The sequence below is a fragment of the Doryrhamphus excisus genome, chromosome 19, assembly GCF_030265055.1.
Source record: "Doryrhamphus excisus isolate RoL2022-K1 chromosome 19, RoL_Dexc_1.0, whole genome shotgun sequence".
Taxonomy (NCBI): domain Eukaryota; kingdom Metazoa; phylum Chordata; class Actinopteri; order Syngnathiformes; family Syngnathidae; genus Doryrhamphus; species Doryrhamphus excisus.
The window spans coordinates 777,133-793,270 of NC_080484.1; the positions used below are offsets into that span (position 1 = coordinate 777,133).

At 45.6% G+C, this 16,138-nt stretch overlaps 1 protein-coding gene across 1 annotated transcript in view; it reads left to right on the forward strand.

Annotated features, from left to right (window-relative positions):
• ppp2r3a (protein phosphatase 2, regulatory subunit B'', alpha) overlaps positions 1-16,138 on the forward strand; it is a 63,953-nt gene that overhangs the window by 23,953 nt on the left and 23,862 nt on the right. The window contains exon 2 of the mRNA XM_058057890.1: positions 12,083-15,249. Coding sequence (XP_057913873.1) covers positions 12,793-15,249 — 2,457 coding nt within the window. The 5' untranslated portion in view covers positions 12,083-12,792. The remainder of the gene's footprint in view (positions 1-12,082; positions 15,250-16,138) is intronic.

Sequence of the window (16,138 nt, forward strand, 5' to 3'; positions counted from 1 at the left end):
GTAGTTATACTTGGATGCTTGCATTCTGTTGCTGCTGTTAGCTTGCTTGGAAAGTGCCAGTTCAATGCCAGTTAAATGCAAAGGCAGCGAATGGAACCAAAGAAACTGAGCCCGCAGGTGCAATATTACATGGGAATACGTTTTTAGACACAGTACAGATGTTGCCATCCACTGTGCAGATCTGTCGCACACCCCCGTACTGGATGTATCCCCAAACCATGATTTTTCCTCCACAAAACTTGACTGTTTTCTGGGTGAATCTTGGGTCCATGCGGGTTCCAACAGGTCTTCTGCAGTATTTGCGGCGATTGGGATGCAGTTCAATGGATGATTCATCAGAAAAATCAACCTTCTGCCACTTTTCCACTGTCCATCCTTTCTGCAAGCTGTGGGCCTTGGCAAATGCAACACGATTTTTTTGTTGGCTGTTGATGGCAACATCAACAGCCTGAAATAAAGAAATTCTCGCTGCCCATTACATTCCAAACCACAAGAAAGGGCAAATTCTGCAGCAGGATGGCGTTCCTTCTCATACTTCAGCCTCCACATCCAAGTTCCTGAAAGCCAAGAAGGTCAAGGTGCTCCAGGATTGGCCAGCCCAGTCGCTAGACATGAACATTATTGAGCATGTCTGGGGTAAGATGAAGGAGGAGGCTTGGAAGATGAAGCCGAAAAATCCTGATGAACTCTGGGAGTCCTGCAAGACTGCTTTCTTGGCCATTCCAGATGAGTTATTTGAGTGATTGCCAAGACGTATGGATGCAGTCCTCCAAGCTCATGGAAGCCATACACAATATTCATTCTTTTTTCCAAGGTACAATGACTTTATGTTCTGATGTTATTGTAGCATATTTGTGTATTCAACATTAAGTATATGTATTATTTCTACATTTTTTTGTATGCGACAAGACTTTTGTCCAAGCAGAATCTGACCTTTATGTCCTAATTAAATGATAAAACTCAATGAATGGTACAAAACTTTATTTTGATATAAAAAGCATAATCTAGAGGGCTTTGCCTTTCATATAAGTCATTTCTGATTCCAATTGAGCAACTACAAGTCAAGTTATTATTTGTTGTTCCTACAACTTGGATAAGCGACAAGACTTTTGTCAGGGACTGTACATGTACACGTATATATGCAGTATTTAAGTCCAGCATACGGTGCAGTAAAAGAGGCCTGCTTCTCATTAACAGAGTCTAGACCTAAATCCTCTACACATGGTCTGCACTAAAGCACAGGATCATACTCTGGGGGCTGAATGCATTTGGCTTCCTTTGCATTCTTGCAACTTTGTTTGCATATAGCAGTGGTGTCCACAATGCGGCCCGGGGGACATGTACGCTTCTCAGCTATTTTTTTACTGGCCTGTGGCACATTTAAAAAATATAATAAATGAGAAAATAAAAACAATTCCATCCCGGGTGCTTTCAATTCTAAGCCACCAAATCGTCAATCGATTTTTTTCAGAATGGTGCAGCCCTAATAGGTGTGGAAGATGTTTTTAAGTGTTAAAATGCTTGAAAATGCTCATGAATCAGCTAAGAATAGACACTGTGAATGCTACATGAAGTCGTAATCGTGTTCAAAGTGAACAGATTTGTTTTTATGAGACATTAATAACAACTATGTAGTGCTAAAATGCTTTAAAATGGTCAGTCGTTAATGAAAATGTGCATGTAATTGACCGTGAGGATGGTAGATTGGTAGTTTTTCCGCTGAAAAATTGGTACGTTTTGCAAAAATGTAGATTTTTTAATTCATGGATATATTTAAAAACAAGCTTTGTGACATTTTTAACCTTTTTTCTTTACATTGTCCAATTTTGGTTGGGGGGTTGTGGGATGGGATGGGATGGGATGAAATGAGAACAAAACGACAGCCAAAGGATGAGGAATGACCTTGAGATTCTGTACAAGGACAACATAGGAGTGATACTGAGCAGAAGGTGTGAACATGGCTTAGTCACCACACACACACACACACACACACACACACACACACACACACACACACACACACGTAACCTATGATGAAAAGCCAGACGGACATTTCTCCCGAGGGGAGCGCCTGGGCTCCCATGGCCAAACACGAGTCCAGGAATAGCCTTTAAACACCAGGGAAGAAAATAGCCCAGTAACAGAGGATGCGGCACCGTGCGCGTCTGCGTGTTTGTGAGACCCGCGCAGTTTGTCACCTTTGTATTACATCGATTTGTACACTTGCTCATACGAGCAATTAGCTTTGGAACGTCTTTCACCGCAGCTGCTGTGACTTCTGAAATGAGTAAAATTTAGTCTGGGCTGGCTTTGTTGAGACGTGGGTTGACGTATTCAGTGAAAGAATGAAAGAGTGAAAGTGAATAAAAGAATGAAAAGAAACTCCAGCCGATGCCAAAGGTGGAAAAATGAAAGGATGCAAGAAGCGCTCTCAGCTTTGTGATATTGGTGCAACGCTACTGAAATGACATGAATTTTGTCCATAAGACGACATTTATTCTCATTGAATTGAATGGGTATCGGCCGATTTGACTCATGGAATATCGGAATCGGCAGCATTAAACTCTGATCGGAGCATTCCTAATTACGACTACTTTTTCCCCAACCTAGTTTTCCAAAAATGACAACTTTATTTTGTTTGCATTCTGTTTGTTTGTCAAAATATTCTGTCTCGTGTAAACGTTATGCTGCAAAAAAAAACAATTATCACCAAAAAATTAGGGGTGGTTTGGTCTTCCCGATCTCCTGACTGTGTGATCTACACGCTAACCACTTGTGCACCGTGCGGCCCGGGACCACAGACAAAAAATGTCACAGAAGAAAGTTAAACAACAGTTTTTTTCTTGAACTATAAAAAATGTCTTTGCGTGTCTCCATGGGTTGGTTTCAAAAGTGTAAAAGTGGCCCCCACATCTTTTGATTTGTCAGTACGCAGGCCTTGGTGATCCAAAGTTTGGACACCCGTGATGACACAAGGGGATGGGATTGTATCATGTTTGATTCCGGGTGGGGCAAACAGTTCCAAACAGTATGACCCTTAAAGGAGTCGAAAAAGCAAAGTTTTCCCCCAGAAACAAGCGGCTTAAAATGTTGGAGCCCATGAGACATCCCAATTTAGATGTGGTTTCCGGAGGGGCGGGGGCGGGGTGTGTTCATGCCAATCCAGAACACCGACCATCTCCGTGATGACGGGCGGTGGCGACGGGGGTTTGCGGTTAGAAACCTTAATCTGCTCCTCACATGACCCCTTGATGGACAGGAACAGCAGCACACACACACACACATGCATGCACACACACACACACACACACACACACGCATTGGTTCGTTCAGCTTCAGTCTAGACGTGCACTTGTATGGCTTCTAATTGATTTCTGCACAGTTTCACAAGCACATTTGTGACAATGACAAGTGTAGCCTATTTTGCAGACGTTGTGTAGACTGCGTGTCACTTTGCCGACAGCCCCCAGTACGTCTCCAGCGGGGCCGCAGTGAGTCCCTCTGCAGGCGCTAGACACGTGGAGAGTCTCCATCTGGAGAGTGTAAAATAAGAACTTTGGTCGGGCTCAAGAAGAGAGCAAAGTCTCGTAGAGATGGACGCGCTTGAAAGACGGCGACGATGCAGCCATGTCAGCATGTGTTACATAAGCGTCCTTTCCAGGCCACACCTTCCAAAATTCCTCCTTAGCCGCATTTTTCTGTCCGTCAAGGAAGCTTTATTCACCCTCCAAGATACAATAAAGACAACTCCAGTTTAACGTTAAAAGACGCTATGAATTGTAACATGAAGCATTCAATGGAAACTGGATCAATTTTTAAAATAAATGAACCATAAAAACTTCAAATCAACAAGACAGCCTGGTTTACCTGGATGAAACCTTTTCCTTTTGGAACATGTTGCAAAATAACCCCACAAAAAGCCACAGAATCAGCCTGCTTGCTAGTCATAGATCTTCTATATGACAGGAGTGCTGGGCTGTTTAAGCATCTACTGCAGAAACATTTGTCAAAGATCCTCTATATGACAGGAGTGCTGTGCTGTTCTTAAACACCTAATACAGAAACGCTAGTCAAAGATCCTCTATATGACAGGAGTGTTGTGCTGTTCTTAAGCACCTAATACAAAAACACTAGTCAAAGATCCTCTATATGACAGGAGTGTTGTGCTGTTCTTAAGCACCTAATACAGAAACGCTAGCCAAAGATCCTCTATATGACAAGAGTGCAGTGCTGTTCTTAAGCACCTAATACAAAAACACTAGTCAAAGATCCTCTATATGACAGGAGTGTTGTGCTGTTCTTAGCACCTAATACAAAAACACTAGCCAAAGATCCTCTATATGACAGGAGTGCTGTGCTGTTCTTAGCACCTAATACAAAAACACTAGTCAAAGATCCTCTATATGACAGGAGTGTTGTGCTGTTCTTAAGCACCTAATACAGAAACGCTAGCCAAAGATCCTCTATATGACAAGAGTGCAGTGCTGTTCTTAAGCACCTAATACAGAAACGCTAGTCAAAGATCCTCTATATGACAAGAGTGCAGTGCTGTTCTTAAGCACCTAATACAAAAACACTAGCCAAAGATCCTCTATATGACAGGAGTGCTGTGCTGTTCTTAAGCACCTAATACAAAAACACTAGCCAAAGATCCTCTATATGACAGGAGTGCTGTGCTGTTCTTAAGCACCTAATACAAAAACACTAGCCAAAGATCCTCTATATGACAGGAGTGTTGTGCTGTTCTTAAGCACCTAATACAAAAACACTAGTCAAAGATCCTCTATATGACAGGAGTGTTGTGCTGTTCTTAAGCACCTAACACAGAAACGCTAGTCAAAGATCCTCTATATGACAGGAGTGCTGTGCTGTTCTTAAACACCTAATACAGAAACGCTAGTCAAAGATCCTCTATATGACAGGAGTGTTGTGCTGTTCTTAAGCACCTAATACAGAAACGCTAGCCAAAGATCCTCTATATGACAGGAGTGTTGTGCTGTTCTTAAGCACCTAATACAAAAACACTAGTCAAAGATCCTCTATATGACAGGAGTGTTGTGCTGTTCTTAGCACCTAATACAAAAACACTAGTCAAAGATCCTCTATATGACAGGAGTGTTGTGCTGTTCTTAAGCACCTAATACAAAAACACTAGTCAAAGATCCTCTATATGACAGGAGTGTTGTGCTGTTCTTAAGCACCTAATACAAAAACACTAGTCAAAGATCCTCTATATGACAGGAGTGTTGTGCTGTTCTTAAGCACCTAACACAGAAACGCTAGTCAAAGATCCTCTATATGACAGGAGTGTTGTGCTGTTCTTAAGCACCTAATACAAAAACACTAGCCAAAGATCCTCTATATGACAGGAGTGTTGTGCTGTTCTTAAGCACCTAATACAAAAACACTAGTCAAAGATCCTCTATATGACAGGAGTGTTGTGCTGTTCTTAGCACCTAATCCAAGCATCGGGCCTTGGTAAAAGTAAAGTAAGAACGCCAAAGGTGCAAACGCTCTGGCCTCCATCAGCATCAGAATGAAGCGTGTTGCACGCAGACGCAGGCCTGGTAGGACGAAGACATGTTGGTTGTCATACAAGTTCATACCTGCACGCCTGAAGAAAGAACACGCATGACAACTTCAACTAAAAAGGTTAAGGCACGCCAGATTCAGGGTATAAAATGTGAGGCACGCCCACAGGCAGAGTGGGAAGGGGTGGGTTGATGGAGGGGCTGGGGGGGGGGGCAGGAGAAACAGACTCAAACACTTCCTGCTGCTGATTCACGAGCAGGAAGTCACATGGAAATACACTCGTGTAGGATGGTAGCCGCATGTTCACACGTTATCCAAAAGGAGACTGAGGGCGGTGCAGCAAAGCAGAGACTGTGGAGTGTTTTTGTGGTAGTTAAGCGTTCAGAACAAAGTCGCTCTTCTGTACTTCCTATCATTGTGAAGGTCTAGCCCTGGATAGTTCACCCACTGCTAGAGAACGTGAGCTGGGTTTAGACCGTTGTGATCTAGGTTTAGACCGTTGTGATCTGGGTTTAGACCGTCGTGAGATGGGTTTAAACCGTCGTGATCTAGGTTTAGACCGTCGTGAGATGGGTTTAAACCGTCGTGATCTAGGTTTAGACCGTCGTGAGATGGGTTTAAACCGTCGTGATCTAGGTTTAGACCGTCGTGAGATGGGTTTAAACCGTCGTGATCTAGGTTTAGACCGTCGTGAGATGGGTTTAAACCGTCGTGATCTAGGTTTAGACCGTCGTGAGATGGGTTTAAACCGTCGTGATCTAGGTTTAGACTGTCGTGAGATGGGTTTAGACTGTTGTGAGCTGGGTTTAGACTGTCGTGGGATGGGTTTAAACCGTCGTGAGATGGGTTTAGACTGTCGTGGGATGGGTTTAAACCGTCGTGAGATGGGTTTAGACTGTCGTGGGATGGGTTTAAACCGTCGTGAGATGGGTTTAGACTGTTGTGAGCTGGGTTTAGACTGTCGTGAGATGGGTTTAGACTGTCGTGATCTGGGTTTAGACCGTTGTGATCTAGGTTTAGACTGTCGTGAGATGGGTCACCCATCAAAGACAGGAACGGAACCCTTGTGAAACATCTTGTATTTAAAAAGGGACTGTTTCCAACACAACATGAGCTGCAGCAGTGGGACGCCATTTTACTCTTCATGGCGCGCTCTTCTCCAGCGGATATCTGCAGCTGTGTGTCGGTTGGACAGCGTGTTTTTTCATTGTGCCACATATGGCCCCCGGCCCAGACTTGTTATATGCTGCAAATTGTTGAACTCCCTTTCAGTTCAGCCTAATTTAAGAAACTTTCGAGGTTGAACTTGACCCCGGCCAGGAAGTACTAAATCAGGTCTATGCCAGGGTACGACCCAGCCACTAAGAGCACGTTTGTGCATGTCGGCATGAGTGAACATGCAGTAGAGTAGGAGAAAGAAAGTTCTGTGGACTCCATGTTGTTTTGCAGCTTCACAGCAGGGGGGGGGGGGCACAACACGGCCACAGGGGGTTCCCGTGCGGAAATGCGGTCTTTGTGAAGGCGTAAATAACCCGGGAGGGAAACCTGCCGTTGGTATTTTAACTATATTTACACACAGACGGGCTTTGTGTACTTGGCAAAAAAGGCCAACCATTGGCGACAGGCTTGATGGAGCACGTCCCGGCTTCAGGACGCCGCCTCACGGAAGGCAGCTGGAGGCGGAGTCAAGGCGTTCTTACAGTAAACACGGAGGTAAACACGTGGCAGACACAGTGGGACTTTTTATTTGGGTGGATGCCTTTTAGCCCAGGACAAAAGACCATAGCTTTTCTTTTGTTGGTAGGAGTTAGGGTTAGGGTTAGGGTTAGGGTTAGGGTCAGGGTTAGGGTTAGGGTTAGGGTTAGGGTTAGGGTTAGGGCCTAAGAGAAAGAACCAGAACCAGGACCAGACGCTAGGGTTAGGGTTAGGGTTAGGGTTAGGGTTAGGGTTAGGGTTAGGGTTAGGGTTAGGGTTAGGGTTAGGGTCAGGGTTAGGGTTAGGGTTAGGGTTAGGGCCTAAGAGAAAGAACCAGAACCAGGACCAGACGCTAGGGTTAGGGTTAGGGTTAGGGTTAGGGTTAGGGTTAGGGTTAGGGTTAGGGTTAGGGTCAGGGTTAGGGTTAGGGTTAGGGTTAGGGCCTAAGAGAAAGAACCAGAACCAGGACCAGACGCTAGGGTTAGGGTTAGGGTTAGGGTTAGGGTTAGGGTTAGGGTTAGGGTTAGGCCACGAGGCCACGTATACTACATGGACCCAAATATTCCAATTGCATTCGCTTTATTTGCTCAAATGAAAGAATTGAACCTTTGGATACACCTCATTCTGAATGAATATTTTATTGGTTTGTTTTTGATCCAAACTAATTTCAAGGCTGGACGAACAAAAAGCTGGGTAGTCGGTATCAGTGATGTTGATGTTTACGTTGTACTGTACTGTATTCTGTTTGATTATAGCAGCGCATGTGGACACCAGATTGGAATATTCCTTTCCATGTATACCATTGTTTTCGGAAAGGTCATTTGGAAGGATTCCATTTGGAACGAGAAAAACTCCTCATGTGAACATGGCTAATGTTAAAAAGCGAGACCCGAGCGATAGTCCGTGCTTCTTTACCTCCGCTTGTGCTTGGTAGACATTTTGTGTTTTCATGTTGTACAATTAGCAGTGGTGAACTTCTTTTTACACTTGAATGACACTTAAGTGTGTTAAAATGTGAGACTCAAGCAGTACTACTAGCCTCCCTACTTCTTCTACTGTAGGTGTCATTCACGTTCCTCACCCACCAAAGCTCAGTAGATGTTTTATTATATTTACGTTTTACTATCAACAACTTCTGTTTCCATTCTTATGGCAGATGACAATTCAAATGGTGACTTCAAATATTTCCTGTACAGCTAATCAAGGTTCTGTGAAAGAATGACATCATGACTTCCTGGACCGACTGGACAAATGCTAGGTCTAGCGTCCCCAGTGCTTGGAGCCGGTGGCCCCCCTGTCCAAATCCGGAGCACCTGTTGCCTTAGTAGACACATATGACAAACGTCTGTGGAGAAAGGCCGTGTGAATAGCTCGCCACCTCGTTATGAGCGACACCCCCGAGGACTCCAGCTTGGACGGACACACGATATTCGCCCTTTGGGAAGGTGTTGAGGGCAGGAAGGGAAGAGGATGTTTTTGTGCGTCTGAGCTCACCAGGTGACTCGGAACTTAATGTTTCCTGCAGAATGAAGATGGCGACATGAATCCATCATAAACCCGTCAGACCATGAGGGGAAGATGATGAAGGCTGGCTTGGAAACAAGCACACGAGCATGGCTTCCATATTTTAGATTGACACCTCCACATTGCCAGCACATAAACACAACGCTAGCTCAAAGCTTAGCCTGAAGCGACACGCCCTCCGCTTTAAAGTTGGTCGATGCCATGCTCGCAGCCACGGAAGCCAAGCGCCACGCTCATAAAAACGTAATGTGCAACGACAGGTGACCTGATTTAGGGCCGTCACTGCTTTTATCTGCTAACCTCACCCATAGAAGGCCTTCAAGACATACTGGACTCGTACGGGACCGGGATGGAAAAGTGGGGGAAATGAGGGTCACGTAACCCTGCTTATGAATGATTGAAAGTGGGATTTAATATCAAATATCATAAAAAGGCTCCTTGTAATTTGGCGAGTGTGCAGGAAGACGCCAAAAAAGAGGCTGAGATTTATGTGAATATAAATTATGGCTGCCTGCAATTCACAACCCCTCAGAGCCTCATCTTGTATCTCACAATGGAACAGCACACAGCTCCTGTCTTATAGAGGATCTTTGACGGACACACAGCCAGGTTGCATCTTGAATGAAACCGATGCAGCCGGACAGGAAGCCATCTGAAGCCTTTTTTTACACGCGTATCGATCAATATGGATTGATATCATCAATATTTGGATCTATCTGCCCGCCACAACGGTTCAATTCCTGATTTAAGCTCTTACTTTCATTCAGTTTTAGCATATTTCGTTAACATATATTTCGTTTTAGCATATTTCCACAACATTTCAGTCGAGCTTCGGCTTCCCAATGGGTCCCGTGTTTATTTGAGTTTATACATTTTCACTTCCGTACCTTTTCAAAGTGCTTCAGTTTTGCTTCAGCTTTTCAGAATTCGCACCCAATGTCTGCTGACATTGCATCATCTAGCTCAGGGGTGTCAAACTCCCTTTGGTCTGCGGGCCGAATACAGCTTAATTTGAGATCAAGCGGGCCGGACCAGTAAACTCATTGCAAAATGACATAGAACTAACAATAAGCCCACTTTTTTCCTTTGTATTAGTCACTAATACTAATAATTTGTGCAAAGAATGAGTAAATTATCAAAATGTTTATTAACAGAATTGTCCTTTTACATTATGAACAATATATTATGAACAAGAGAATAACATAAGAACATAAATAAAGTATGTGCAATTTTAACAACACTTTTACACAGTTAAACATATATTTAAGTGTGTTGTACATAAAACTGATCACAGAATTAGTAACAATGTTCCAAAAACATTTATACCAGCCTTGTGGAACTTAAAAACACTGTTTTTCAACATCTGGAAAGCAATTTGAACAAATGAATAACCTTCACTGTTGAGCGAAAAACTGCAAAATCTGTTTCGAGTTCGCTAAAAACCTGAAATCTTTTCTCAAACTCCATCAACAGCCCTGAAATCTTCTCTTTGTACCGTTTCACGTCAGAATTAACGCTTGCTGCGCACATATCTTTTAAACAGGGAAAATGCGCCCCCTAGCGGATAATACAAGAACTACAATTTTTAAATTAAATTCATATTTTTTTTATACAATGCAGCTTTCTTCCCCGGGCCGTACCAAACCACCAGACGGGCCGGATCCGGCCCGCGGGCCGTATGTTTGACACCCCTGATCTAGCTCATCATCTAGGTCTCAAACTCAATTTACCTGGGGGCCACTGGAGCTAGGGTCTGGGCAAGGTTGGGCCGCATCAGGTTTTCCCAAAAAAAAAAACGTATTTATTAAAAACAGAAAAATATACAAACTTTTTCAGTGCTTTGGTTCCGATTTTCTACAAGAAAAGCTCTGATAAAACATTCCACTGTTCTCAAATATCTTACTTTTTATTTTTATGCACAAAATAAGATGAAAAATAAATAAACAAATCAAGAATAAAGAAAATCAATCAATCAGTAATAAATAAATATAATAATAATAATAAACGCTAGTTAACATTCAAGCTAGCTTAGCGGTTAGCACGGCTTCTATGTCTTATTTTAGATATTCCTTGTCCTTCTTACAAGGTACGACAAATAGTACCTCCAGGAAAAAGAACATTTAATGCATAAACAAATCAAGAATAAAGAAAATCAATCAATCAGTAATAAATAAATATCGTAATAATAATAAAAAGTTAAGAAAGCACATATAGTTGGTGGGTAGACAAATGATTTTTTTCAGATTAAAATGAACAAAGCATTATTAGAGCCCTGTAGACATGACAAAACACGACTATAGTCACATTTATACTCTTTTTATTTACAACATATTGCGCAACTGCAGGGTCTTGAGACACATGCTAACTCGCAAACTAGGGAACTAGCGACCTAAACAGTAGCCTTCAAGTTATTTCCTTTCAACTTAAATAGCCAAAAACTTACCACTTCCACACGGATAGGGAGGATAACTATTAAGAGTTATTTAACCTTTAACACGGGCCAAATGTTTGACACCCCTGATCTAGCTATATATGGCAATGAGCTGAGTCAGGGTTGCAGCACTCCTGCATGTAAATTGCCGCATTTAAAATGTCAGACTAAGAGATATTTTTATTTCACGTGAATGCTAAATCTTATTAATTCATCCAGTGTTTGTTTAACTGTGCTCTCTGGCCCCGTTCTGGTATTTGCATCTGGCTTGCTTTCCTTTGAACGTACAAAAGTGTGTGGTGAAAAAGGGCTTCAGACAGATGGAGGATAATGATGGCAAAGCAGATGGTCTAAAAGTGGAAGTGCCATCTGCAAGCGTTTCAAAGTGACATCGTCATGCGAGTCTAACCTCTCAGGTGTTGGCCCACAGGCCCGGATATCCGGTTTTGGAAAAAACAATGCTAACAATTCTCCTCCTGACCTGCTCAACACAAAATGGGGAAAATTAGTCACGCCACCATCAATAAAACATTTTGAACGCAGGCGGGACATAGTTCTACAAAGCATCCACTGTAACTTTGGGGTGTTTCGCCAATTCCCCGCAACATTTGGCAAATCTTTTTAGGAGACTGACTAGCATGTGTATAAAATTTGAGCAAGATTGGTTGGAAAACATGGCCGTCATCAAGCAAAACGTATTAGCAACCATAAGTTGTTGACCATTTTCCTAATGATGATAAAACTTTGAGGATGTGTCTTCCTCGTATGCTAGCTCATAGGCGAACCACAAAGTCATGTGATGACATGTACAGTATGGAAGTACACGATCGGTCATGCACTGATGGTTTATGTTCTTCTGTTTTTCCTTTCTCCCCCCTTTGTCATTCTGCTGACTCACAGGTGGCGTCCCCCTGCCAGAAAAGTACGACCCCCCCTCTGACACATGGATGACGGTCGTCTTGAGGAACCAGAGTGACAGAAGAACATCCAGACGCAACATAAGCTCGGAGGGAGCGAGAGGGCAGCGAGCCATCTGTGGTGGCTCCCCTGCTATCCTGCAGCTGCGTCGGAGTCAGCAAGTTCTACTTGGCTACCTTGGGACTTTTTTTCTAAAGAAGAAGGCAGCGGAGGAGATAAAGGATTCCTTACAGTCTTTCATTGCCCAGGGGACCAGCCGGGTCCGGAGCAATGCTAAAGCCTGGCTGGCTTTGGATCGGACCCCAGGGGCTGCTTCTGTGGAGGCTAGGGTGCTAGCCCGGCTGCATGTTCCGCTGTCGCCGTCATTAGTGGATAATGAGCTGCTGCTAGGGAGGAAGCGGAGCAGGAGCCTGTGGAGAGAAAGGAGGAAGAACCTTGCAGCTGTTATTAAGAAGCCATAAGACTTTTCTTCTTCACACAAATCTTTTTGTTTTGCGATGGGACTGATTCATTTTCATTTTGGAAATCGTTGCTCTTCACGTGTTGATTGCTTTTGTTTCAAGGCTGGAAAATCGGAATGAGGGGAGACTTTTATCTGCAAGATGATTCTATTTGACTTTTAGCTCCTTTTGCTACTTCCATTTGTGGTTGTTGTTGTCTGGATCTTTCTATGCCTTGACGGCTCTGTTGCCATGGCAGCAGCATACCGTGTGGTGGTGAGCAGCGTGAGCTGCTACAACAGCGTGGTGGTGGACCGGCGCGCTCACTCCCATGCCGTGCACTATTGTTCAGGACCATGTGGGGCGCTCTCCCGGGGCCTGGAATGCACCGTGGCCCACCACGGCACCTGCTCCGAGCTGCTGGTTGCACCTGACTCACCCGTCCAGTGTCGGACGACCCAGCATGGCAAACTCAGCACCGCGATTGAGAGCGGTTATAACTGCGGTGCGCTGGAGAGGGCCGGCAGCAGCAGCAATTTGTCCGTAGGAGAGGACGGCAACATGTGGCGAGGGAAGAAGACCCCGAGTGGTGGAGGATCTACAGGGAACCTGAGTTGCTATGGTAGCCTTAAGGACATCACCGAGGAGGCCATCAATCTAGCCAGTGGTAAGCTCAAAGAGTTTTCCTTTGACAAGCTCCGCCTCTCTTCCTCCAGCCAGGTAACATTTCGAAAAGGCCGCAAAGTACGACCCGACTCTTTGAGCCGTCGCTCCACCGATCTGGAGATAATCTACGGCCACTTCAGTTCCAATATTTCCAGTAATGGAACAGCAAATAGCACCTCAACGCCCAATGACGAGAACACGCCTCCGTTTGGGCTTGGCAAGGCAGCAGGACTCGAGGAGACCAGGTTGAAAGGCTCCCTGTCCACCATTACCAAACTAAACGGCTCCACAAGCATCAGCAGCGGCTCACTGGACCAGACTGTGAACACGGTGGCCTCGCTTTACCGCAACACCTTAGGAGAAGAGAACCTGATTGCCCGCTTGCTGGAGAAGACTTGGGGGGAGGCGGGTGCCGGTGGTGCCGGTGGGGAGGACATCCGAGCCTGCCTTGACATCCTGCTCAAATGCTCCGAAGACCTGAAGAAATGCACCGACATCATCAAGCAGTGTATCCGACGCAAAGCTGGCGGAGGGCCTCAGGATGACGGAGCCAGTCCGGACAGCGTGTACCGGGCGTTGATGACCAGACTGAGCACGTACTTGAAGAGACTTCCCTTGGAACTGGAGGGGTTTGGAGGCAGTGGGCAGCCTGGTCAGAGTCCACATGGCAGCGGGCACGGAGATCTGGTGGAACTGATGAACAGTCTCCACACCCTCCAGCAGGCGCCCTTCTCGCCCATATTTGGCAATGAGCAACCTCCTCGTTACGAGGATGTGGTCCAGTCGCCTCCCATCCCAAAGACTACTACTCATCCTGGAACATCTGCTCCCTCATCTGTTCCATTATCATCCCGTCCTCACAGCTCCCCATCCAAATCTCTGGGCCTTTCCAACGGACTCCAACATTCACATCCTTTACCATCCATCTCACGCCACAGCCTGTCTCCTACGTCTGTCATGAGTTCCTCTCCCTCTCCAACACACTCGCCGTCCCCTCTACGCCTGTCCCCCACCCCACCATACAGCCATACCCCTCCGGGGTCCCCTATGGAGGCGCTGTACATTGAGGAGGAAGATGCCGATATGGGTAAAATGTCAGAAGAAATATCTCCACAGACCGTTTTAGGTCAACCTGTGCATCAACCGCAGCTGGACTCAGCCAACCCTGCAAGGCCCACGTCCTCCAGAACTGCAGCACATAGAAATGATGATATCGACAAACTCCTCATGGATCTGGAGAATCTGTCCCAGAGCATGAGCAACCCCAGAAGCACAGAGCCCCCCCTTCCAGTCAAAACCAGAAAACGAGGCCAAGGCGTTGTGTCCACAGAAACCACCGCTCAGACTAAAACGCCCCAGTTCCAAGTCCGAACCCCTGCTAGCAACCTATTTGTGAATGGCACCGGTGCCAAGGCTCCCCAAGGAGATAACGCTCCAGCAGGTGAGGAGGAAGAGGATGGGGCCCTGCTACTGAGAATCCTGGAGAGCATTGAGAGTTTTGCCCAGGAGCTGGTGGACTCTGGGGCAGGGAGCACGGGGAGCGCCGAGAGGAGCAGCGGGAAGGAAAGGGAAGTGATGAGGCTCCTGCAAGACACGTTGGCTACCACCGGGAGGGCCGAAACCCCGGTGGAGACCACCAATGTCCCAACGTCTCTTACTGACAATCATGTACCAGTATCAGTTCCAGCCATACCCCCAAAACTCTCTGCACGCACGCCTACGCCAACACCTAAAACTGAAACCTGCACTGCTTCACTGGCATCTAAACCTACATCTGAGACCACCTCCACATCTGCACCTGCGACCCCAGAGTCAGCCGATGTGGTCTCAGCCGCTTCCATAGTGGATCCCAAACTTATCTCCTCACCTGCGACCTCGCAGACCTTCACGCATTCTGCCGAGCCAACACCTGACGCCTCGCTTGAAGCTATGCCCGTTGGTTCCAGCCCACCTGGGGTTGCTGAGCCAGATCCTGTGGACCTTGCAATGCTGAGAGAGACTGGGTCAACCCTCCTCATCCAGCAGAGTCCCGAGGTGATCAGGGTGAGTCCCTTATTTACCTTCCTGTCTACAGTTGGGTGGTTGGATCTTTGCAAGTGGACACCATGTCGACATTGCAGATAGAAATGATCCTGATTTTGGAACAAACTTCTGTTGTTGGATGACGATGATGCTCAGTGAGAGCAAGTGTTGTGTACTTAGGAGCTAAGGGGACTATAGATGTGGGCGTACTTAGGAGCTAAGGGGACTATAGACGTGGGCGGTAAAGACAGGAAATGCGGGTGACAGAAGCTGGACAAATTGGATAGATCCACTTTGCAAACGTTCACTTTCATGTGACACAATAATGAATTGTGCCAGTGATTGTTCACGATGATGAATAGCAGCCATTAAGGGTGGCGATGCACCGGTACATGGTCTATCTGGCATTCAGAACCACTGGTTCAAATTTTCTGAATGGTGCCTATTTTTCACGTTACCATGGTTACCGATTCCCAGAAAAGAGCAACCAGGCTCTGAGAGCACTGGAGAAACTTGTTTCTCTTCCAGTCCTCCAGCTAATGATACAGCTAATGATACAGTTTTTGTCATTGGAGTGGGGACATGTGCATTTTTTGGGATTGTTTTGGCCAGATTTGGCGCGGGACACAAAAACATCACAATCTATGCCATGTGTAACCTGGACCGCCACAGGCTGCACGAGTGCTGCCAGCAATGGCGGAGCTGGAAATCTACTCATGAAAACTGTATTCTAAGGGTTGTAGTCATTTTTGTCAGATATTTGATCTCTAATCCTGAGAATAATGTCTTCATGCCACGATAAGACGCCTCAATAGTGCGCTGGAGTCATCAGTCTCCATTGACCCAGCACTTGGCATCCCCGCCTGTGATTGGCTCCGGTGTTATTTCGGGGGTGTTGAGTAAGTGTTGT